Here is a 24,885-nt window from a genome sequence, read left to right on the forward strand (position 1 = left end):
CCTCCCTTCCTCCCCATCCCATGTGACTGATATTTCCCAGGACCCCGCCCTCGTACACAAGCTCCTCACCAGCACCAGTTGCAGAAGATCAGTAGCGCCTTCCTTCTCCTCTGCGGTTCTGGGGTCTCTGATGTTTAGTTCTTGCAACTCTTCCTCCTTCTTTATAACTTTGTCTATGTATTCCTGTCGCCACGAGGTAACACAAGATTACGGGGTAACACTCGGGGAGAAATACGAGGTCATGGGTGTGACGCTTGTGGAAGTTATATATGAGGTTATGGGGTGATGCTTGGAGACTATACAAGGTTATGGGGTGATGCTCGAGGACTATACAAGGGTATGGGGTGATGCACGGGGGATGATGCGAGGTTATGCTCAGAGTCTATATGAGGTTATGGGGTGATGCTTGGAAACTATACAAGGTTATGGGGTGATGCTCGAGGACTATACAAGGGTATGGGGCGATGCTTGGGGACTATACGAGGTTACGGGGCAATGCTCGAGGACCATACAAGGTTATGGGATGATGCTCAGGGACCATACAAGGTTATGGGATGATGCTCAGGGACAATACAAGGTTATGGGGTGATGCTCCCGGACTGTACAAGGTTATGGTTCGATACTTGGGGACTATACAAGGTTATGAGGTGATGCTCAAGGACTATATAAGGGTATACCCGATGCTCAAGGACTGTACAAGGTTATGGGGTGATACTCGAGGACTGTACAAGGTTATGGCATGATGCTCAAGGACTACACAAAGTTATGGGGCGATGCTCAGGGGATGATATGAGGTTATGGGGTGATGATCGAGGACTATGCAAGGTTACAGGGGTTATGCTCGAGGACTGTACAAGGTTATGGGGCGATGCTTGAGGACTGTACAAGGTTATGGGGCGATGCTCGAGGACTGTACAAGGTTATGGGGCGATGCTCGAGGACTGTACAAGGTTATGGGGCGATGCTCGAAGACTATACAAGGTTATGAGGCGATGCTCAAGGACTACACAAAGTTATGGGGCGATACTCAGGGGATGATACGAGCTTATGGGGTGATGATCGAGGACTATACAAGGTTATGGGGTGATTCTCGTCAGCTGGACTCGCTTGTGACCATTCCCCCATTTCCCGCCTACCTTCAATGACAGCTCCAGCTTTTCCCGCCTCTCCGGAGTTATGGGCTCATACTGATGGAGTTGTCGAATCCTCAGAACATTGGGGCACTTTAGTATGGGGGGCCGGGGCTTCTTAGGCTCTTCTGACCCGATACAGAGACCCTTCCATACGCCAATGCCCAGTGGGGGTCCTGGAGTTTTCCTCTGAGGATAATGAGGGTTATTGTGATTAACCGCTCGGGACCTGGAGGCCATAGTATGTAAGGAGATATCCACCTCAGTGGCCGGGAAGGAGGCCCAGTTTCTGGAGAGGAGATTAGGGGGCACAATGTTGTTTAGTTGCTTCTTCATGGTCCAGAGAGAGGTCTCGGGGAATGGCTGCAGGACGGTGACGCTCTGGACACCTAGGAGAGGAGACGGTCATACAAGGTTACGAACACATCTTCTATCCATCGAGTCCATTAATGTCTTCGTGGACACTCAGACTAGCAGCCTAAGACGTCCCCGATGTGTCCGCAGCCGCTCACCTGGGGCTTCCTGGGTGGGCTCTCGTATAATGGCGATAGTTGGATCACAGTAGCACTCGGCCAGGAAATTTTCCACCTCTCTATCCCGCAGGAATTCACTGCCAGAGCCATCAGCATTGACCACAAAAAACCTGCCGAGAGGCCACCGCATGGTCTATAAGGGACAGATGGTCACTGGGCCAATACCACCATGAAGGGAAGGTGCTACTATACCGAGGGGCATGTAGATCGTAGACCTCTGGTGGCTGCTGGACTTCAGGGAGGACTTCATCTTTCTCCTCCGACTCTTCTTCACAAGGATCCACATCAGCAATAATCACGGACGTGCTCCCGTCCAACATCACCTACAAGAGACACAGTATATATATGTATATTCCTGGGCAGGGGCTCTCCTGAGAGACAGCCAGGAGATTACCTGGAAGAGATTGCCCTCAGGATCCAGCACCTCGGAGATGACATTCTGGGTGTGGGACATGATGTAACTTGCTGGGGGCAGATCTTGCCTGGGGGACTCGCATGCCATGGATCTGGGTGAGTAGACAGCTTTTCCTTCATGGTTGATGGACAGACAGCCAGAACTTGGTGGGAAAATCTAATCACATGTAACATAAGAGAGAAATCACTGGGGTGACCTAGAGGTGATCTCCTCCAAATGTATCTCCTTGGAGCGTCTGAGATCACAAGTGATGGACACTTCAGAGATATCCTGAGAAAATGAATGAGGCCAGAGATCGTGGACCCCGACGGTTTCACCTGCTTGTGGTGCAACCGGTACACTGATGGCATAATACACTGCTCCTCATCACAGCGGACAGGACACTCACCTGATACCACCCTTGTGGTCCGGCCACGACCTCGGTGCCATCTCCAGACACAGCACGATATGTCTTCTCCTCACAGTTCAGAACGATGGTGACAAAATCCGACTTCTCAGTCCGGATAAACTTCACTTTCTTTGTGACAATTTGAGGTTTTTCTCCTGAGGAAACATAAAAAAGTGTCAGAGCAACTCCACCAGTCACACCCTACAAGGCGACCCCATGCAATGTCGCCCCCAATACACCAGACTAATGATACAATGTCGCCACCGGTATACCGGACTAATGATACAATGTCACCCCCGATACACCAGACTAATAATACAATGTCACCCCCGATACACCGGACTAATGATACAATGTCACCCCCGATACACCGGACTAATGATACGATGTCACCCCCGATACACCGGACTAATGATACAAAGTCACCTTCGATACACCAGACTAATAATACAATGTCACCCCCGATATACCGGACTAATGATACAATGTCACCCCCGATATACCGGACTAATGATACAATGTCACCCCCGATACACCAGACTAATAATACAATGTCACCCCCGATATACCGGACTAATGATACAATGTCGCCACCGGTATACCGGACTAATGATACAATGTCGCCACCGGTATACCGGACTAATGATACAATGTCACCCCCGATACACCAGACTAATAATACAATGTCACCCCCGATATACCGGACTAATGATACAATGTCACTCCCGATACACCGGACTAATGATACAATGTCACCCCCGATATACCAGACTAATAATACAATGTCACCTTCGATACACCAGACTAATAATACAATGTCACCCCCGATATACCGGACTAATAATACAATGTCACCCCCGATATACCGGACTAATGATACAAAGTCACCTTCGATACACCGGACTAATGATACAATGTCACCCCCGATATACCGGACTAATGATACAATGTCACGCCCGATACACCAGACTAATAATACAATGTCACCCCCGATATACCGGACTAATGATACAATGTCACTCCCGATACACCGGACTAATGATACAATGTCACCCCCGATATACCGGACTAATGATACAAACTCACCTTCGATACACCAGACTAATAATACAATGTCACCCCCGATATACCGGACTAATGATACAATGTCACTCCCGATACACCGGACTAATAATACAATGTCACCCCCGATATACCAGACTAATAATACAATGTCACCTTCGATATACCGGACTAATAATACAATGTCACCCCCGATATACCGGACTAATAATACAATGTCACCCCCGATATACCGGACTAATGATACAAAGTCACCTTCGATACACCAGACTAATAATACAATGTCACCCCCGATATACCGGACTAATGATACAATGTCACGCCCGATACACCAGACTAATAATACAATGTCACCCCCGATATACCGGACTAATGATACAATGTCACTCCCGATACACCGGACTAATGATACAATGTCACCCCCGATATACCGGACTAATGATACAATGTCACCCCCGATATACCGGACTAATAATACAATGTCACCCCCGATATACCGGACTAATGATACAATGTCACTCCCGATACACCGGACTAATGATACAATGTCACCCCCGATATACCGGACTAATGATACAAAGTCACCTTCGATACACCAGACTAATAATACAATGTCACCCCCGATATACCGGACTAATAATACAATGTCACCCCCGATATACCGGACTAATAATACAATGTCACCCCCGATATACCGGACTAATAATACAATGTCACCCCCGATATACCGGACTAATAATACAATGTCACCCCCGATATACCGGACTAATAATACAATGTCACCCCCGATATACCGGACTAATGATACAAAGTCACCTTCGATACACCAGACTAATAATACAATGTCACCCCCGGTATACCGGACTAATGATACAAAGTCACCCCCGATACACCAGACTAATAATACAATGTCACCCCCGATACACCGGACTAATGATACGAAGTCACCCCCGATACACCGGACTAATAATACAATGTCACCCCCGATACACCGGACTAATGATACGAAGTCACCCCCGATACACCGGACTAATAATACAATGTCACCCCCGATACACCGGACTAATGATACAATGTCACCACCGATATACCCCGATACACCGGACTAATAATACAATGTCACCCCCGATATACCGGACTAATGATACAAAGTCACCTTCGATACACCAGACTAATAATACAATGTCACTCCCGATACACCAGACTAATAATACAATGTCACCCCCGATATACCGGACTAATGATACAATGTCACCCCCGATACACCAGACTAATAATACAATGTCACTCCCGATACACCAGACTAATAATACAATGTCACCCCCAATATACCGGACTAATGATACAATGTCACCCCCGATACACCAGACTAATAATACAATGTCACTCCCGATACACCAGACTAATAATACAATGTCACCCCCGATATACCGGACTAATAATACAATGTCACCCCCGGTATACCGGACTAATGATACAAAGTCACCCCCGATACACCGGACTAATAATACAATGTCACCCCCGATATACCGGACTAATGATACAAAGTCACCTTCGATACACCAGACTAATAATACAATGTCACCCCCGATATACCGGACTAATAATACAATGTCACCCCCGGTATACCGGACTAATAATACAATGTCACCCCCGATAAACCAGACTAATAATACAATGTCACCCCCGGTATACCGGACTAATAATACAATGTCACCCCCGGTATACCGGACTAATGATACAAAGTCACCCCCGATACACCGGACTAATAATACAATGTCACCCCCGATACACCGGACTAATAATACAATGTCACCCCCGATATACCGGACTAATGATACAAAGTCACCTTCGATACACCAGACTAATAATACAATGTCACCCCCGGTATACCGGACTAATGATACAAAGTCACCCCCGATACACCGGACTAATGATACAATGTCACCCCCGATATACCGGACTAATGATACAATGTCACCCCCGATATACCGGACTAATGATACAATGTCACCCCCGATATACCGGACTAATGATACAATGTCACCCCCGATATACTGGAATAATGATACAATGTCACCCCCGATACACCAGACTAATAATACAATGTCACCCCCGATATACCCCGATACACCAGACTAATAATACAATGTCACCCCCGATATACCGGACTAATGATACAATGTCGCCCCCGATACACCAGACTAATAATACAATGTCACCCCCGATATACTGGAATAATGATACAATGTCACCCCCGATACACCAGACTAATAATACAATGTCACTCCTGATATACCGGACTAATAATACAATGTCACCCCCGATACACCAGACTAATAATACAATGTCACCCCCGATATACCGGACTAATGATACAATGTCGCCCCCGATACACCAGACTAATAATACAATGTCACCCCTGATATACCGGACTAATGATACAATGTCACCACCGATATACCGGACTAATGATACAATGTCACCCCCGATATACCGGACTAATGATACAATGTCACCCCCGATATACTGGAATAATGATACAATGTCACCCCCTATATACCGGACTAATAATACAATGCCACCCCCGATACACCGGACTAATAATACAATGTCCCCCCCGATACACCGGACTAATGATACACTGTCACCCCCGATATACCGGACTAATAATACAATGCCACCCCCGATACACCAGACTAATAATACAATGTCACCCCTGATATACCGGACTAATGATACAATGTCACTCCCGATATACCGGACTAATAATACAATGTCACCCCCGATATACCGGACTAATGATACGATGTCACCCCCGATATACCCCGATATACCGGACTAATGATACAATGTCACCCCCGATATACCGGACTAATGATACAATGTCACCCCCGATATACCGGACTAATGATACAATGTCACCCCCGGTATACCGGACTAATGATACGCTGTCACCCCCGATACACCGGACTAATAATACAATGTCACCCCCGATACACCGGACTAATGATACGATGTCACCCCCGATACACCGGACTAATAATACAATGTCACCCCCGATACACCGGACTAATGATACAATGTCACCCCCGGTATACCGGACTAATGATACGCTGTCACCCCCGATACACCGGACTAATAATACAATGTCACCCCCGGTATACCGGACTAATGATACGATGTCACCCCCGATACACCGGACTAATAATACAATGTCACCCCCGATACACCGGACTAATGATACGATGTCACCCCCGATACACCGGACTAATAATACAATGTCACCCCCGATACACCGGACTAATGATACGATGTCACCCCCGATACACCGGACTAATAATACAATGTCACCCCCGATACACCGGACTAATGATACGATGTCACCCCCGATACACCGGACTAATAATACAATGTCACTCCTGATATACCGGACTAATAATACAATGTCACCCCCGATATTCCCCGATACACCAGACTAATAATATAATGTCACCCCCGATATACCGGACTAATGATACAATGTCGCCCCCGATACACCAGACTAATAATACAATGTCACCCCCGATATACCGGACTAATGATACGATGTCACCCCCGATACACCGGACTAATAATACAATGTCACCCCCGATACACCGGACTAATGATACGATGTCACCCCCGATACACCGGACTAATAATACAATGTCACTCCTGATATACCAGACTAATAATACAATGTCACCCCCGATATTCCCCGATACACCAGACTAATAATATAATGTCACCCCCGATATACCGGACTAATGATACAATGTCGCCCCCGATACACCAGACTAATAATACAATGTCACCCCCGATATACCGGACTAATGATACAATGTCACCCCCGATATACCGGACTAATGATACAATGTCACCCCCGATATACCGGACTAATGATACAATGTCACCCCCGATATACCGGACTAATGATACAATGTCACCCCCGATATACTGGAATAATGATACAATGTCACCCCCGATATACCGGACTAATAATACAATGCCACCCCCGATACACCGGACTAATAATACAATGTCCCCCCCGATACACCGGACTAATGATACACTGTCACCCCCGATATACCGGACTAATAATACAATGCCACCCCCGATACACCAGACTAATAATACAATGTCACCCCTGATATACCGGACTAATGATACAATGTCACTCCCGATATACCGGACTAATAATACAATGTCACCCTCGATATACCGGACTAATGATACGATGTCACCCCCGATATACCCCGATATACCGGACTAATGATACAATGTCACCCCCGATATACCGGACTAATGATACAATGTCACCCCCGATACACCGGACTAATGATACACTGTCACCCCCGATATACCGGACTAATAATACAATGCCACCCCCGATACACCAGACTAATGATACGATGTCACCCCCGATATACCGGACTAATGATACAATGTCACCCCCGATATACCGGACTAATAATACAATGTCACCCCCGATATACCGGACTAATGATACGATGTCACCCCCGATATACCCCGATATTCCGGACTAATGATACAATGTCACCCCCGATACACCGGACTAATGATACAATGTCACCCCCGGTATACCGGACTAATGATACGCTGTCACCCCCGATACACCGGACTAATAATACAATGTCACCCCCGATACACCGGACTAATGATACGATGTCACCCCCGATACACCGGACTAATAATACAATGTCACCCCCGATACACCGGACTAATGATACAATGTCACCCCCGGTATACCGGACTAATAATACAATGTCACCCCCGATACACCGGACTAATAATACAATGTCACCCCCGATACACCGGACTAATGATACGATGTCACCCCCGATACACCGGACTAATAATACAATGTCACCCCCGATACACCGGACTAATGATACGATGTCACCCCCGATACACCGGACTAATGATACGATGTCACCCCCGGTGTACCGGACTAATGATACAATGTCACCCCCGGTATACCGGACTAATAATACAATGTCACCCCCGATACACCGGACTAATGATACAATGTCACCCCCGATACACCGGACTAATAATACAATGTCACCCCCGATACACCGGACTAATGATACAATGTCACCCCCGATACACCGGACTAATAATACAATGTCACCCCCGATACACCGGACTAATGATACGATGTCACCCCCGATACACCGGACTAATAATACAATGTCACCCCCGATACACCGGACTAATGATACGCTGTCACCCCCGGTGTACCGGACTAATGATACGCTGTCACCCCCGGTGTACCGGACTAATGATACAATGTCACCCCCGATACACCGGACTAATGATACAATGTCACCCCCGGTGTACCGGTAACCTCCGGTTATTGGTAACAATCTCCGGTTCCGGGCAGGAGCAGCGCCGCGGTGAGATCATGCGCGGTTTGGGAGCTGCGGTCATACGTGTGTTTGCTGCCAGCTGCTCTGCGGTTAATGGTCGGGGGGCTTGCGAGGGTTATGGGGGCGGTGGAGCCGGGTCTATGATGGATCTCCCCTCTCTGAGGACTTCTTGGATGGATGATGGATGGTCGTGTCAGTCTGATATTTATATATTCATGGTCCGCGCTCTGGAAGGAATATTGATTTGCATGACGGACGGTGGGATGTTAATGATGTGGTGGGGGAGGGGGTCTTGGCAATAAACAGAGATATTTGGGGGATCTCTCTCTGCGCGGAGCGGCGTCCCATCACACACTGTTGTCTCGTGCGATCAGGCGGCCGGACAGCACCCGTCTCTGACGCCCGTCACAGGATGATGTTATTTTCTTTGCGGTTTGTGGGTTTTGGCTGTAATGTCCGGGGGATCAATCATAACAATAAAACGCATTAACTCTGGATTATGGTAGGAGGAGGGGGAAGGGCGGATAATAAAGGCCCCGCAACAAGTATCCGAAAAATGTGGGATGTCAGGAGGCAGCAGAAACATCAGACTGAGATCGCTCTGCGAACATGGCAGCGATGTCCTGAGCACAAATGAGCAGAATGATGGCAGCATGGCGACCTCGGCCGCACGACTCTGCAGCACATCTCTGCTACATATCTCTGCGGCACATCTATGCGGCACATCTCTGCAGCACATCTCTGCAGCACATCTCTGCAGCACATCTCTGGGCACGACTCTGCGGCACGTCTCTGCGGCACATCTCGGTCACACGTCTCCGTGGCATGTCTCTGCGGCACGACTCTGCGACACATCTCTGCGGCACGTCTTTGCTACATATCTCTGTGGCACGTCTCTGCGGTACAACTCTGCGGCACATCTCTGGGCATGACTCTGCGGCACGTCTCTGCTACATATCTCTGCGGCACGACTCTGCGGCACTTCTCTGCAGCACGTCTCTGCTATACATCTCTGCGGCACGTCTCTGCTACACATCTCTGCGGCACGACTCTGCGGCACATCTCTGCTACATATCTCTGCGCACGACTCTGCGGCACATCTCAGTCACACATCTCTGTGGCATGTCTCTGCGGCACGACTCTGCGACACGTCTCTGCGGCACGTCTTTGCTACATATCTCTGTGGCACGTCTCTGCGGTACAACTCTGCGGCACATCTCTGGGCACGACTCTGCGGCACGTCTCTGCTACATATCTCTGAGGCACGACTCTGCGGCACTTCTCTGCAGCACGTCTCTGCTACACATCTCTGCGGCACATCTCTGGGCACGACTCTGCGGCACGTCTCTGCTACATATCTCTGCGGCACGTCTCTGCAGCAAATCTCTGGGCACGACTCTGCGGCACATCTCTGCGGCACATCTCAGTCACACGTCTCTGTGGCATGTCTCTGCGGCACGACTCTGCGACACGTCTCTGCGGCACGTCTTTGCTACATATCTCTGTGGCACGTTTCTGCGGTACAACTCGGCGGCACATCTCTGGGCACGACTCTGCGGCACGTCTCTGCTACATATCTCTGCGGCACGTCTCTGCTACACATCTCTGCGGCACGTCTCTGTGGCACATCTCTGGGCACGACTCTGCGGCACGTCTCTGCTACATATCTCTGCGGCACGTCTCTGCAGCACATCTCTGGGCACGACTCTGCGGCACGTCTCTGCGGCACATCTCAGTCACCCGTCTCTGTGGCATGTCTCTGCGGCACGACTCTGCGACACGTCTCTGCGGCACGTCTTTGCTACATATCTCTGTGGCACGTCTCTGCGGTACAACTCTGCGGCACATCTCTGGGCATGACTCTGTGGCACGTCTCTGCTACATATCTCTGCGGCACGACTCTGCGGCACTTCTCTGCGGCACGTCTCTGCGGCACGTCTCTGCGGCACGTCTCTGCGGCACGTCTCGGTCACACGTCTCTGTGACATGTCTGTGGCACGTCTCTGCGGCACATCTCGGTCACACGTCTCTGTGGCACGACTCTGCGGCACGACTCTGCGGCACGTCTCGGCTGTATGTCTCTGCGGCACGACTATGAAGCACGTCTAGGCCGCACGTCCCTGCAGCACGTCGCTGTGGCACGTCTCGGCCACAACGTCTATGCGGCACGTGTCTGCGGCATGTCTCTGTCCCACATCTCTGCCTCACATCTTGGCCGCACATCTCTACAGCATGTCTCGGCCACACGTCTATGTGGCACGACTCGGCGGCATGTCTCGGCCACAAAGTCTATGCGGCACGTGTCTGCGGCATGTCTCTGTCCCACATCTCTGCGGCACATCTCTACAGCAAGTCTCGGCCACACGTCTATGTGGCACGACTCGGTGGCATGTCTCGGCCACACGTCTATGCGGCACGACTCGGTGGCATGTCTCGGCCACAACGTCTATGCGGCACGTGTATGCAGCATGTCTCTGTCCCATATCTCTGCCTCACATCTTGGCCGCACATCTCGGCTACACGTCTCGGCAGCACATCTCTGCCCCACATCTCTACAGCACATGTCTACAGCACGTCTCGATCGCACATCTCTACAGCACATGTCTACAGCATGTCTCAGCCACACGTCTATGCGGCACGTCTCTGTCCCACATCTCGGCCACATGACTATGCGGCACATCTCGGCAGCACGCCTCGGCCACATGCCTCTGCCGCGGTGCTGCGCGGATCACAGGATGTGACTGGCAAATGCTGCAGCGAGTGCGGACGGTAACGATGGCGCGTTGCATTTATTGCGCAGCCTGATGCTCGGCTATGAGGCGAGCACTTGTATATTGTCCTCCATCCACCACAGAGATGACGGTGGTCGTGTGCAGCTTTCATTAATATTCACACCCTGTCATGGAGGTCCTCACCCCGGTCACCATGTGCACACACTGAAGGGTTACCTGTCTCTTCATGATCTCCGGGAAGCGGCACGTCCATGTCCTGGTGCCAGGTGGTGATCCTGGTGCCGTCCGCATGTTCTGTGATCACCGTCCCATCCGCCTGCACGACCGTCACCACCTGATCGTCTCTGGTGGTCATCACCTGTAGTATACAGACATTACACGTACATGGTTGTCGGTGCACAGACGGCACAGTCCGGCACTAGTGACTTACCGCTCCGGTCACGGGGTCCGTGGCTCTGCAGAGCAGCAGGGGCTTCAGGTCCAGCCTCTCAGAACCTCGCGTCCCAATCTGCTCCCCAGACGGTGTGGTTGTGATCCAGGTGCCAGGTTTTACCACAGGGATTACTGGAGCAGTAGGTAACGAGTCCGGAGGAGCAGGGGGGTCCGCCGCCTCAGGCTTGGACGGTGCTGGCACTGCGTTGTGTCCACCTTTACCTGTAAAGGTGGTTAGCGTCACTAGAAGTGTGCGGGCCAGGGGGGCTACCCGTCAGATCATCAGAAGCATGCGGGCGGGGGGGCTATCCGTCTGATCATTAGAAGTGTGCGGGCCAGGGGGGCTATCCGTCTGATCATTAGAAGCGTGAGGGCCGGGGGGCTATCCATCAGATCATTAGAAGCGTGTGGACCAGGGGGGCTATCCGTCAGACGATTAGAAGTGTGCAGACCAGGTTGGGTATCCGTCAGATCATTAGAAGCATGTGAGCCACGGGAGCTATCCGTCAGATCATTAGAAGCGTGAGGGCCGGAGTGGCTATCCATCAGATCATTAGAAGCGTGGGCCAGGGGGGCTATCCGTCAGATCATTAGAAGCATGGGCCAGGGGGGCTATCAGTCAGATCATTAGAGGCGTGCGGGCCAGGGGGGCTATCCGTCAGATCACTAGAAGCATGAGCCAGGGGGGCTATCCGTCTGATCATTAGAAGTGTGCGGGCCAGGGGGGCTATCCATCAGATCATTAGAAGCATGGGCCGGGGGGCTATCCATTAGATCATTAGAAGCGTGTGGACCAGGGGTGCTATCCGTCAGATCATTAGAAGCATGGGCCAGGGGGGCTATCCGTCAGACGACTAGAAGCGTGCAGACCAGGTTGGGTATCCATCAGATCATTAGAAGCATGTGAGCCACGGGGGCTATCCGTCAGATCATTAGAAGCGTGCGGGCAAGGGGAGCTATCCGTCAGATCATTAGAAGTGTGCCGGCCAGGGGGGCTATCCGTCAGATCATTAGAAGTGTGCGGGCCAGGGGGGCTATCCGTCAGATCATTAGAAGTGTGCGGGCCAGGGGGGCTATCCGTCAGATCATTAGAAGCGTGCGGGCAGGGGAGCTATCTGTCAGATCATTAGAAGCGTCCAGGCCAGGGGACTATCCGTCAGATCATCAGAAGCGTGCGGGGCCAGGAGGGCTATCCTTCAGATCTTTAGAAGCGTGCAGGCCAGGGGGGCTATCCGTCAGATCATTAGAAGCGTGTGGACCAGGGGAGCTATCCGTCAGATCATTAGAAGCGCGCAGGCCAGGGGGGCTATCCATCAGATCATTAGAAGCATGGGCAAGGGGGGCTATCCGTCAGATCATTAGAAGCGTGCGGGCCAGGGGAACTATCCATCAGATCATTAGAAGCATGGGCCAGGGGGGCTATCCGTCAGATCATTAGAAGCGTGCGGGAAAGGGGGGCTATCCGTCAGATCATTAGAAGCGTGCAGGCAAGGGGGGCTATCCGTCAGATCATTAGAAGCGTGCAGGCAAGGGGGGCTATCCGTCAGATCATTAGAAGCATGCGGGCAAGGGGAGCTATCCGTCAGATCATTAGAAGCGTGCGGGCAAGGGGAGCTATCCGTCAGATCATTAGAAGCATGGGCCAGGGGGGCTATCCGTCAGATCATTAGAAGCATGGGCCAGGGGGGGTATCTGTCAGATCATTAGAAGCATGCAGACCAGGTTGGGTATCCATCAGATCATTAGAAGCATGCAGACCAGGTTGGGTATCCATCAGATCATTAGAAGCATGTGAGCCACGGGGGGGCTGTCCGTCAGATCATTAGAAGCATGCGGGCAAGGGGGGCTATCCATCAGATCATTAGAAGTGTGTGGGCCAGGGGGGCTATCCGTCAGATCATTAGAAGCGTGCGGGCAGGGGAGCTATCTGTCAGATCATTAGAAGCACGCAGGCCAGGGGGGCTATCCGTCAGATCATTAGAAGTGTGCGGGCCAGGAGGGCTATCCGTCAGATAATTAGAAGCGCGCGGGCCAGAGGGGCTATCCGTCAGATCATTAGAAGCACAGGCCAGGGAGGCTATCCGTCAGATCATTAGAAGCGTGCGGGCCAGGGGGGCTAGCTGTCAGATCATCAGAAGCGTGCGGGCCAGAGGGACTATCAGTCAGATCATCAGAAGCGTGTCGGCCAGGGGGGCTATCCATCAGATAATTAGAAGTGTGCAGGCCAGGGGGGCTATCCATCAGATCATTAGAAGCGTGGGGGCCAGGGGGGATATCCGTCAGATCATTAGAAGCGTGTGGGCCAGGGGATATATCCGCCAGATCATTAGAAGCGTGCGGGGCCAGGAGGGCTATCCGTCAGATCATTAGAAGCGTGCAGGCCAGGGGGATATCTGTCAGATCACGAGAAGCATGTTGGCCAGGGGGGCCATCCATCAGATAATTAGAAGCGTGCAGGCCAGGGGGGTATCTGTCAGATCATCAAAAGCGTGTGGGCCGGGGGGCTATCCATCAGATCATTAGATGTGTGTGGCCCCGGACTAGGGATGATATCCGGCTTTCCCTTTCCTACCTTTCCTGGTCTCAGAGCTGGACTCTTTGGGGTCCTCTATGTGCTCTGGTTGGGAGTCAGGCCTGGGGGTCTCTGTTGGTTCCATTGGTAAGTTCTGGAGGGTATGAGGATCCACAACTGGACCAGAATCAGGACTCTGGATTACGGTTCCGTCAGGCAGAAGGATCTGACACATGAATCATGGATTTCACATTATGTCCGGAGAACGCACCACGAGACGCCGGCGCCTGTGACATTCATTACACACGTGTTATCGTACCTGGGTGCGTCCATCCAGCAGGCACCTGATCACCGATCCCTCTGCTGTGATGACACGAGTCGTCTCCAAGCTCTCCGCTGTCTGACTGATTCCGTGTACTCGGGCGTTCCTCACTTTCACAGGGTAACTTTGTCGGATCAGCAATCTTGGACCGGTCTGGGTGCTATTACAGCACTCTGCAGTGTGGGGTGGAGGGGATATTACAGCACTCTGCAGTGTGGGGTGGAGGGTTATTACAGCACTCTGCAGTGTGGGGTGGAGGGGATATTACAGCACTCTGCAGTGTGGGGTGGAGGGGATATTACAGCACTCTGCAGTGTGGGGTGGAGGGGATATTACAGCACTCTGCAGTGTGGGGTGGGGGGATATTACAGCACTCTGCAGTGTGGATGGAGGGGATATTACAGCACTCTGCAGTGTGGGGTTGAGGGGATATTACAGCACTCTGCAGTGTGGAGTTGAGGGGATATTACAGCACTCTGCAGTGTGGGGTAGAGGGATATTACAGCACTCTGCAGTGTGGGGTGGGGGGATATTACAGCACTCTGCAGTGAAGGGTGGAGGGTTATTACAGCACTCTGCAGTGAGGGGTGGAGGGGATATTACAGCACTCTGCAGTGAAGGGTGGAAGGTTATTACAGCACTCTGCAGTGAGGGGTGGGGGGATATTACAGCACTCTGCAGTGAGGGGTGGGGGGATATTACAGCACTCTGCAGTGAGGGGTGGGGGGATATTACAGCACTCTGCGGTGTGGGGTGGAGGGGATATTACAGCACTCTGCAGTGTGGGGTGGAGGGGATATTACAGCACTCTGCAGTGAGGGGTGGGGGGATATTACAGCACTCTGCAGTGAGGGGTGGGGGGATATTACAGCACTCTGCGGTGTGGGGTGGAGGGGATATTACAGCACTCTGCAGTGAGGGGTGGGGGGATATTACAGCACTCTGCAGTGAGGGGTGGGGGTTATTACAGCACTCTGCAGTGTGGGGTGGAGGGATATTACAGCACTCTGCGGTGTGGGGTGGAGGGGATATTACAGCACTCTGCAGTGTGGGGTGGAGGGGATATTACAGCACTCTGCAGTGTGGGGTGGAGGGGATATTACAGCACTCTGCAGTGAGGGGTGGGGGGATATTACAGCACTCTGCAGTGAGGGGTGGGGGGATATTACAGCACTCTGCGGTGTGGGGTGGAGGGGATATTACAGCACTCTGCAGTGAGGGGTGGGGGGATATTACAGCACTCTGCAGTGAGGGGTGGGGGTTATTACAGCACTCTGCAGTGTGGGGTGGAGGGATATTACAGCACTCTGCAGTGAGGGGTGGGGGGTTATTACAGCACTCTGCAGTGTGGGGTGGGGGGTTATTACAGCACTCTGCAGTGAAGGGTGGAAGGTTATTACAGCACTCTGCAGTGAGGGGTGGGGGGATATTACAGCACTCTGCAGTGAGGGGTGGGGGGATATTACAGCACTCTGCAGTGAGGGGTGGGGGGATATTACAGCACTCTGCTGTGTGGGGTGGAGGGGATATTACAGCACTCTGCAGTGAGGGGTGGAGGGGATATTACAGCACTCTGCAGTGTGGGGTGGAGGGGATATTACAGCACTCTGCAGTGAGGGGTGGGGGGATATTACAGCACTCTGCAGTGAGGGGTGGGGGGATATTACAGCACTCTGCGGTGTGGGGTGGAGGGGATATTACAGCACTCTGCAGTGAGGGGTGGGGGGATATTACAGCACTCTGCAGTGAGGGGTGGGGGTTATTACAGCACTCTGCAGTGTGGGGTGGAGGGATATTACAGCACTCTGCGGTGTGGGGTGGAGGGGATATTACAGCACTCTGCAGTGTGGGGTGGAGGGGATATTACAGCACTCTGCAGTGAGGGGTGGGGGGATATTACAGCACTCTGCAGTGAGGGGTGGGGGGATATTACAGCACTCTGCGGTGTGGGGTGGAGGGGATATTACAGCACTCTGCAGTGAGGGGTGGGGGGATATTACAGCACTCTGCAGTGAGGGGTGGGGGTTATTACAGCACTCTGCAGTGTGGGGTGGAGGGATATTACAGCACTCTGCAGTGAGGGGTGGGGGGTTATTACAGCACTCTGCAGTGTGGGGTGGGGGGTTATTACAGCACTCTGCAGTGTGGGGTGGGGGGTTATTACAGCACTCTGCAGTGAGGGGTGGGGGGTTATTACAGCACTCTGCAGTGAGGGGTGGGGGTTATTACAGCACTCTGCAGTGTGGGTGGAAGGTTATTACAGCACTCTGCAGTGTGGGGTGGAGGGAATATTACAGCACTCTGCAGTGAGGGGTGGGGGTTATTACAGCACTCTGCAGTGAGGGGTGGGGGTTATTACAGCACTCTGCAGTGTGGGTGGAAGGTTATTACAGCACTCTGCAGTGTGGGATGGAGGGAATATTACAGCACTCTGCAGTGTGGGGTGGAGGGATATTACAGCACTCTGCAGTGAGGGGTGGGGGGATATTACAGCACTCTGCAGTGAGGGGTGGGGGGATATTACAGCACTCTGCGGTGTGGGGTGGAGGGGATATTACAGCACTCTGCAGTGTGGGGTGGAGGGGATATTACAGCACTCTGCAGTGAGGGGTGGGGGGATATTACAGCACTCTGCAGTGAGGGGTGGGGGGATATTACAGCACTCTGCGGTGTGGGGTGGAGGGGATATTACAGCACTCTGCAGTGAGGGGTGGGGGGATATTACAGCACTCTGCAGTGAGGGGTGGGGGTTATTACAGCACTCTGCAGTGTGGGGTGGAGGGATATTACAGCACTCTGCAGTGAGGGGTGGGGGGTTATTACAGCACTCTGCAGTGTGGGGTGGGGGGTTATTACAGCACTCTGCAGTGTGGGGTGGGGGGTTATTACAGCACTCTGCAGTGAGGGGTGGGGGGTTATTACAGCACTCTGCAGTGAGGGGTGGGGGTTATTACAGCACTCTGCAGTGTGGGTGGAAGGTTATTACAGCACTCTGCAGTGTGGGGTGGAGGGAATATTACAGCACTCTGCAGTGAGGGGTGGGGGTTATTACAGCACTCTGCAGTGAGGGGTGGGGGTTATTACAGCACTCTGCAGTGTGGGTGGAAGGTTATTACAGCACTCTGCAGTGTGGGATGGAGGGAATATTACAGCACTCTGCAGTGTGGGGTGGAGGGATATTACAGCACTCTGCAGTGAGGGGTGGGGGTTATTACAGCACTCTGCAGTGTGGGGTGGAGGGAATATTACAGCACTCTGCAGTGTGGGGTGGAGGGGATATTACAGCACTCTGCAGTGTGGGGTGGAGGGTTATTACAGCACTCTGCAGTGTGGGGTGGAGGGTTATTACAGCACTCTGCAGTGTGGGTGGAAGGTTATTACAGCACTCTGCAGTGTGGGTGCAGGGTATTACAGCACTCTGCAGTGAGGGGTGGGGGTTATTACAGCACTCTGCAGTGTGGGTGCAGGGTATTACAGCACTCTGCAGTGAGGGGTATGATGGGTGGGGGGCACATTGTGCCTCCATCAGTCATGTCTCCTCACCTGTGTCCTCTGTGAAGGTCAGCATTAGTCCAGTGGGGTAGGAGACATTCAGGGCCTGGACTTCCGGGACTTTCACTGGTTTTGCGGCTGGTGTTACTCGTGGAGTGACTGGCTGACTCTAAACAAATGACAGTGGAGTCATCGTCACCGGTGGTTCCGGAGGACACAGCTCTGTCTTGTGAGGGGCACGTCCTCACCTTCTCCTCTGGGGTCTTGGGCATCTCCTTCACGGCTGGGACCTGAGGAGTCTTCCCTCGGGCAGCTCGCGGGGATTTTCCTCGGGGAGACTTGTGCCCTTTCACAGAAGAAGGTGGTGGAGGTTGAGGTGGTGGTGCTGGGATGATGCTGGGGGTGTGGATGGACGGGAACGTCAGCATGGCCTCCAGTTCTGGATCTTTCTCCTCTGTGCCGGGAGCAACATCAGTAAATATCAGGAGCCAATACAAAGCCACGGCCGTCACACCCTGGACACAGCCGCCACGAAGGTCTGCTTCATCAGGACCCCGCCATGACTGGTGACTCCAGCCCCGCTGCAGTGTCTACGGGAGTCTATGGGAGTCCTACAAAAGTCTCCCCATTACTAATGGCACCATCTTATCCTGATGTGAAACTCATCACCCCGAGCCTTCACACACTCAGGCTCCCAGCCCTATCTCTATCTTCCTCCTCCATGCTTTATACTGCAGTTCTGCTTGCAGTGTATAACGCAGACAAGCTCAGCAGGAAGTAAACTGAGCCGGCGTCTCAATGGTCCAATTACCTGGTCCATGTCCGGAGGGGCCGTAGTGGCTCAGTGATAGCCGGATCCCACTATGCAAAGTGGCTGAAAATGACCCAAACTCGCTGAGGCCTGGACTCTCCGACGCCCGACTCCCTGCAGAAGAGGTCATAGGTCAGTGTCAGCTCCGGTACATTATAAGGCTATTACAAGACTGTATGGTGGTGCTGACCGCGCTCTTCCTGACTGCCACGGGGCACCTCCCTAGGATTCACAACATGCACCAGGAATTCGTGGCCGTCCTTTAGGATCTTCACTTTCACGTAATTGGAACCTAGAAATACAGCGATGAGCGTTGTGAGGCAGACCGGGGTCATATGTGAGGGACGCTATGTGTCCCCCAGGATGCACCTAGAAGGGTATGAAGGCCATGGGAGGGCATTACAGTCACAGATATGGCTGTGATTGCAGTGCAAGACAGAAGTACGTTTGGTCTTGGGCATACTATTAAGAAAACTGGACATGGGCTTTTGTTTTTGGAGCGAACTACAGGATGGTAGTGGTTCAGTTCACTCCCTCCAGGCCGGGTCTTACAAGTGGCCCATGGCCACAGATTCCATTTAAAAACCCTGCAGTAAAGGGTTGGGTGTGTCAGTCTTGGTTTGCAAATTGCAGAGCAGGCGGCTCTGCAAAGCTCAGCCCGTGTGAAGCAACACAGTGCCAAGCGGAGCCAAAAGGTCTGCACCGCTCAGCGTGACACGGCGGTGCAGTCACCCACGGAAACCGGTCTTGCATATGGACTGTCTTGTTTCCCGGCTGCGATCTGGAGGACACCATTTGTTTTTCCGTTTGTGAGTACGATGGACATTAAAGAGACTTTGCTTTGAACTTTCCTGTGGTCACTGCCTGTCTGTCACACTGCACCAACCCTGCTGCACTACAGCATAAATCACCAGATCAGGGGTTTTACAGCCATCATAAAAGTCAGGATGGAGGTCCGACAGCTCGGACCCTCACTGATCATGTCAATGAGTGCAGCCCCCGCACCCAGCAGTCCTCGAGATCAATGGGGTCCCTCTCATCCTTTGTCATCTCAGGTCACCCTACCTTTTTCGAACTGTGTGTGCTCCACCTGAATTTGGCCTCCATCTGTGGGGAAGAGGCAGCGACAACCCCCCGACACCTGGATCAGATCGTCTCCAGTGTCATAGCCGATGAACTGAGTGAAAAATGAAAGACCCACAATCAGATAGCTGCAGGACGGCCGCACAGCCATGGTGGGACCCAGGATCTGTCCGGGGCCAGGACAGGAACCTCCTCCAGAACGGACAACCCACCAGGACACAACACTTACTTCATATGCATGCTTAGGAGGGTCCTGTGGGACAGCAGAGGGCACGATGGCAGACGTGGGGCCATTCGGCTCCTCCTCTTTGTCCTTCTCCTTGGCGTTCTTCTTCTGAGCGCTGAGGGATCGCTGACGCGTGGACTCCGGTCTCTCTTTGCTTCCTCTGCGTTTCTTGCTTCCAGATCTACCTCCCTTAGCATTTTTCTTTTCCTGTTTGAGACGTTCGTCTTCCTTCAGTCGGTCTTGTTCTTCTTTCCAGGCCTGGGGATGAACTTTACTTAAAGGGGCTCTCCAGCATACAACGTGACCATGGATCCACTGTATAAGGGATCCTATTAGATCTATGTGGCTTCCAATACTGTCCCTGCCCAGCTCCAGAATGGGAGGCTATATTCCTCCTTGTAGCATTTGGTGTTGCTGATCTGGCAGTAAATGATCATTTTTGGAATTGGAAAAGACTGTGGAAGTCATGTCTCACCTTCAGGGACTCCTCACGTATGAATGGGTTCTGGGCTGGCTGTGGGGGCATTTCTTCTCGTTGGCTTCCTCGCCGGGATCCACTGCCCTTTGGACCTGAGGAAAGGACAAGTTTCTGAACTGTGTAATGCTATTTTGTGACATCATCACTAGGGGTCTAAGTGATGAGGTCATCAGCGTTATCGGAAATAATGGAGGATCTCACAGTGCTGTCATCAATGACATCATCACTAGAGTATGACTCACTATGATGTCATCAGTGATTTCACATCTTCTGGAGGAACTCATAAGACGGTCATCGATGACATCATCACTAGTGGTGATGCCACAAATTTTACTTAGTTATGTCACCGGTTACATTTACCATCTTTATGCCAGCAGTGCCGTCTACAGTGATGAACCTGGCTGTTATGTCATCCCTGTGATGTCATCAGAAAAATTGCTTATTATTGCTGTAATCAAGGTGTGATGAAATATGTGTATATATATCTATACTAGATTGTGGCCCGATTCTAACGCATCGGGTATTCTAGAATATGCATGTCCCTGTAGTATATGGACAAAGATGATTCCAGAATTCGCGGCAGACTGTGCCCGTCGCTGATTGGTCGAGGCAACCTTTATGACATCATCGTCGCCATGGCAACCATTATGACATCTACGTCGATACTTTGCCCGTCGCTGAATCAGAAAAGTGAGATTTCTACGTCCTTTATGACATCATCGTCGTTGTGCCCGTCGCTGATTGGTCGAGGCCGCCAATCAGAGACGCGGGATTTCTACGTCGATGCTGTGCCGGTCTCTGATTGGTCGAGGCCTAGCGGCCTCGACCAATCAGAGAGGTGGGATTTCCAGGACAGACAGACAGAAAGACAGACAGACAGAAAGACAGACAGGCGGAAAAACCCTTAGACAATTATATATATAGATGTGTGTAGTGACATATGTCTAGGGTTATATGTGTGACTAGTGATAATGTAACATCTGTCCTGAAGGCAAGTCGCACCTAGGTGTTAATAGGTACTTCCTTGGGACTAGTAGAATTGTGTCTCCATATCTCACCAGGGGGTCTAGCTAGGGCCAAGAAGAAAAGTAACATTTGGCCCCTCCTAGGTCTTGGAGGGGAGATGCTAATTGCGGCCTGAGGGTATCTATTCCTGAGAATCTTTTCACAAGTGTCTCAAGAGAAAAATAATATATTCATTAGTAGCGCGGCCGTGGCCAATCAGAAAGCCAGCAATTATGATATTAACCTGAGGGGCCGGTCTAGAAACCTGACCTCCAGACCAAAGTTATCAATGCAGGCTGCAGACAGAGAATTGTGTTCACATGATGGGGGCAGCCTGAGAAGCTGGTGTGATCCAATCTACATTCGTCCTACCCTCAGGGAGCAGAAAGCAACTACCAGTTAGATAATTTCTGTAAGTTCTCCTCTTTATTTTATACTGTTTTGCATAAGTTGTATGCCTTTTTATTATCTTATTTTTATACCTTTTTCTTATTGTAAGCACTGACCCTTTTGTTATCATTATAAAGTATAAAACTTTAACAAGATGAACCTTGAATGTTCTAAAATAATCCATAGCCTAAGGTGTGTGAGCCTTATGAGTGATAGACATTATTAGTATTATTAGTTCCGGGACTCATCGCCCGTGTGTTCGGTGAGTGGTGGCAGTGTGTATGAGCGTGTGTGTGGCCTGGGTCGGTGTGTGATTTATGCTCCCATTACAGCATAGGACAGAGGTTGAATGCTGGACTGAGAGTGGGGAGATAGATTAACCCTTGCAGGCACAACCACAAGTCAAGTGTGAGAGCGGACAAGTGACAAATTAGTGACACCATGGAGAAGGGATCCGTGACACAAGGTATCAATGATGTCACTGAATGTAGCACTGTGATGTCATCAGTAACATCATTTACTGTTACTGTGTTCATTAGGTCGGTGATGTCAGTGTATGCACCCTTATGACGCCTCCAGTGATGGTCCCCACAGTGACATCATCACTTATAGTTGTACTTGTGATTTCAGTGACACCTTATACAGAATGTCTTGATGCCATCAGTAGCACTATCTGTTTTAACTGAAAAAAGTGATGCTGCCTTTCGTGCCCATTTATTATGACATCACAGGGGAAGTGATGTCACCCTTGATTACTTACAGTCGTGGTGATGTCACTAGTGGAGTTTTCTATGTAGTCACACTTGTGTGCACTCACTATGATGACATCACTCTTGCCATCCAGTTGGGTAGTATTAATGATGTCATCAGCCATTTCATCCATTGTTAAGGTACGGCTGTTGGTCTAAATTGCACTTGTCTGTTGTTGGCCGAGTTAATCTTATTAAGATGATTCTGATGCCTAAGATACTGTATGTTCTCCATAACTCACCTATCTGGATACCGCGTGGGAAGTTCAAACTGATTAACTCGTTATTTAGAAGTTTGGTGTGGGGGAAGCAGCACCCCTGTATCAGGTTGGAGACGCTTCAGCGACCTAAGGATGCCGGAGGTTTGGCTTTACCTAATCTCGAAATATACTTTTTAGCGGCCCAATGTCAGCATTTAAAGGGCTGGGAGCATGAGACGTCTACCAATGTGGTGCAACTATTGATAGAGAGGGTGGCGAAAAGAAGTCCAGCGGTACAGTGCTTAGAAGACGGCTCCCTGGGGATACCTGGGAAAATGTATCCAACATTGTTTCTGATATATACGTAAAATATGGGGGAGAGTTAACCCATTATCTACCAATGTCCTTTTTTTGGGATGCCTAATCTTTAGCTTCTAGCAACTAAGATTTTATAATTTTTATAATTCGGTCCAATTTTTTGTGTGGTGTTTGTAAAATGAATGTTTTCAAAATAGGAAATCATGTCATTGTCATTTTTAATTGAATATTGGGACGCCCTTTTCTGAAAAATCCGTACTTGAAAACATTTTTCAAATTATGTTTCTGATTCATTAGGACCCAAATCATTAAAAATCTGTCATTAAAAAAAAAATTTGTAAATTGCTAATTTGGCAAGTAGTGGGTTAAACAAATTTGTGGGGTTACCTGTCTTACCAGGTTTTCTCCGCTGTGGTTTAATAACAATCTACCGGAGTTTTTGGCAATGGGACATATATCAGAATGGCAAGCTAGGGGGATTCGATACGTCTATCAGACTTTAGAGCGGCGGGAGCTGAAACCCTTTTCCCAGCTAAAGTCGGAGTATGATCTTAGGACATCCGGGGGATAGCAATATTGTGAGAAAAATGTATAATATAAGTTTTAGTTTCCCTGCCTGTTAGCACCATAGGGTGGGCGTTGACCCCCCTTTCCTTTATGTCAGGGTTTAGCTTTTCTTTCAATGGATGTAGAAGAGCTTTTATGGCTTCTTGCTGCAAATTCCTGACTTTCAGCTCCCAAACCCCTCCTGCCCCTCCCAAAAGAATTTTTACGACTAGGCTCAAATCTTCCTCCAGCAGAAACTGGTTTAGAAGTTCTTGTAAAACATGAAGTCCTTTGTCCTAATATTGCAAGATATTGGGTCAACGATTTAGGCTAGGAAAATAATGAGTACATATTGCTAAAGTCCATCGGCGCATCTATCCATCACTGTAAGCAGGAGCCTCCAAGTCCAACAGGGACAGAGTATGGATCTCTCTGGAACTATGCATCGCATCCAGACCAAATTTGGTCTCCTTAGAACGCCAAATTAAAATAAGGGGAATGCTGGGTGTGTTATGATTCTGACATGTTCTGGACCGAAAATACACAAATTATAAGAATTGTTGGAGAAAACTAGAAGGCTGAAGATGGAGGAGGGTCTGATTAAACCAGCCCTGTTGGTGATGTCACAGGCTGCGGTGTATAAGTTT

The 24,885-nt window shown here is 50.6% G+C and overlaps 1 protein-coding gene across 1 annotated transcript in view; it reads right to left on the reverse strand.

The window, feature by feature from the left end:
* Positions 1-24,885, reverse strand: part of SPAG17 (sperm associated antigen 17) — a 259,615-nt gene that overhangs the window by 35,904 nt on the left and 198,826 nt on the right. Inside the window, exons 19-36 of the mRNA XM_069760452.1 lie at positions 21,028-21,122; positions 20,556-20,810; positions 20,309-20,420; positions 19,434-19,535; positions 19,244-19,357; positions 18,681-18,886; positions 18,484-18,601; positions 14,938-15,113; positions 14,679-14,844; positions 12,105-12,328; positions 11,891-12,032; positions 2,467-2,621; positions 2,058-2,234; positions 1,856-1,986; positions 1,643-1,773; positions 1,392-1,519; positions 1,137-1,319; positions 70-183 (exon numbers count right to left, since the gene is read on the reverse strand). Of these exons, the coding sequence (XP_069616553.1) occupies positions 70-183; positions 1,137-1,319; positions 1,392-1,519; positions 1,643-1,773; positions 1,856-1,986; positions 2,058-2,234; positions 2,467-2,621; positions 11,891-12,032; positions 12,105-12,328; positions 14,679-14,844; positions 14,938-15,113; positions 18,484-18,601; positions 18,681-18,886; positions 19,244-19,357; positions 19,434-19,535; positions 20,309-20,420; positions 20,556-20,810; positions 21,028-21,122 (2,729 nt within the window). The remainder of the gene's footprint in view (positions 1-69; positions 184-1,136; positions 1,320-1,391; positions 1,520-1,642; positions 1,774-1,855; positions 1,987-2,057; positions 2,235-2,466; positions 2,622-11,890; positions 12,033-12,104; positions 12,329-14,678; positions 14,845-14,937; positions 15,114-18,483; positions 18,602-18,680; positions 18,887-19,243; positions 19,358-19,433; positions 19,536-20,308; positions 20,421-20,555; positions 20,811-21,027; positions 21,123-24,885) is intronic.

The sequence above is a fragment of the Ranitomeya imitator genome, chromosome 3 (assembly GCF_032444005.1).
Source record: "Ranitomeya imitator isolate aRanImi1 chromosome 3, aRanImi1.pri, whole genome shotgun sequence".
NCBI lineage: Eukaryota > Metazoa > Chordata > Amphibia > Anura > Dendrobatidae > Ranitomeya > Ranitomeya imitator.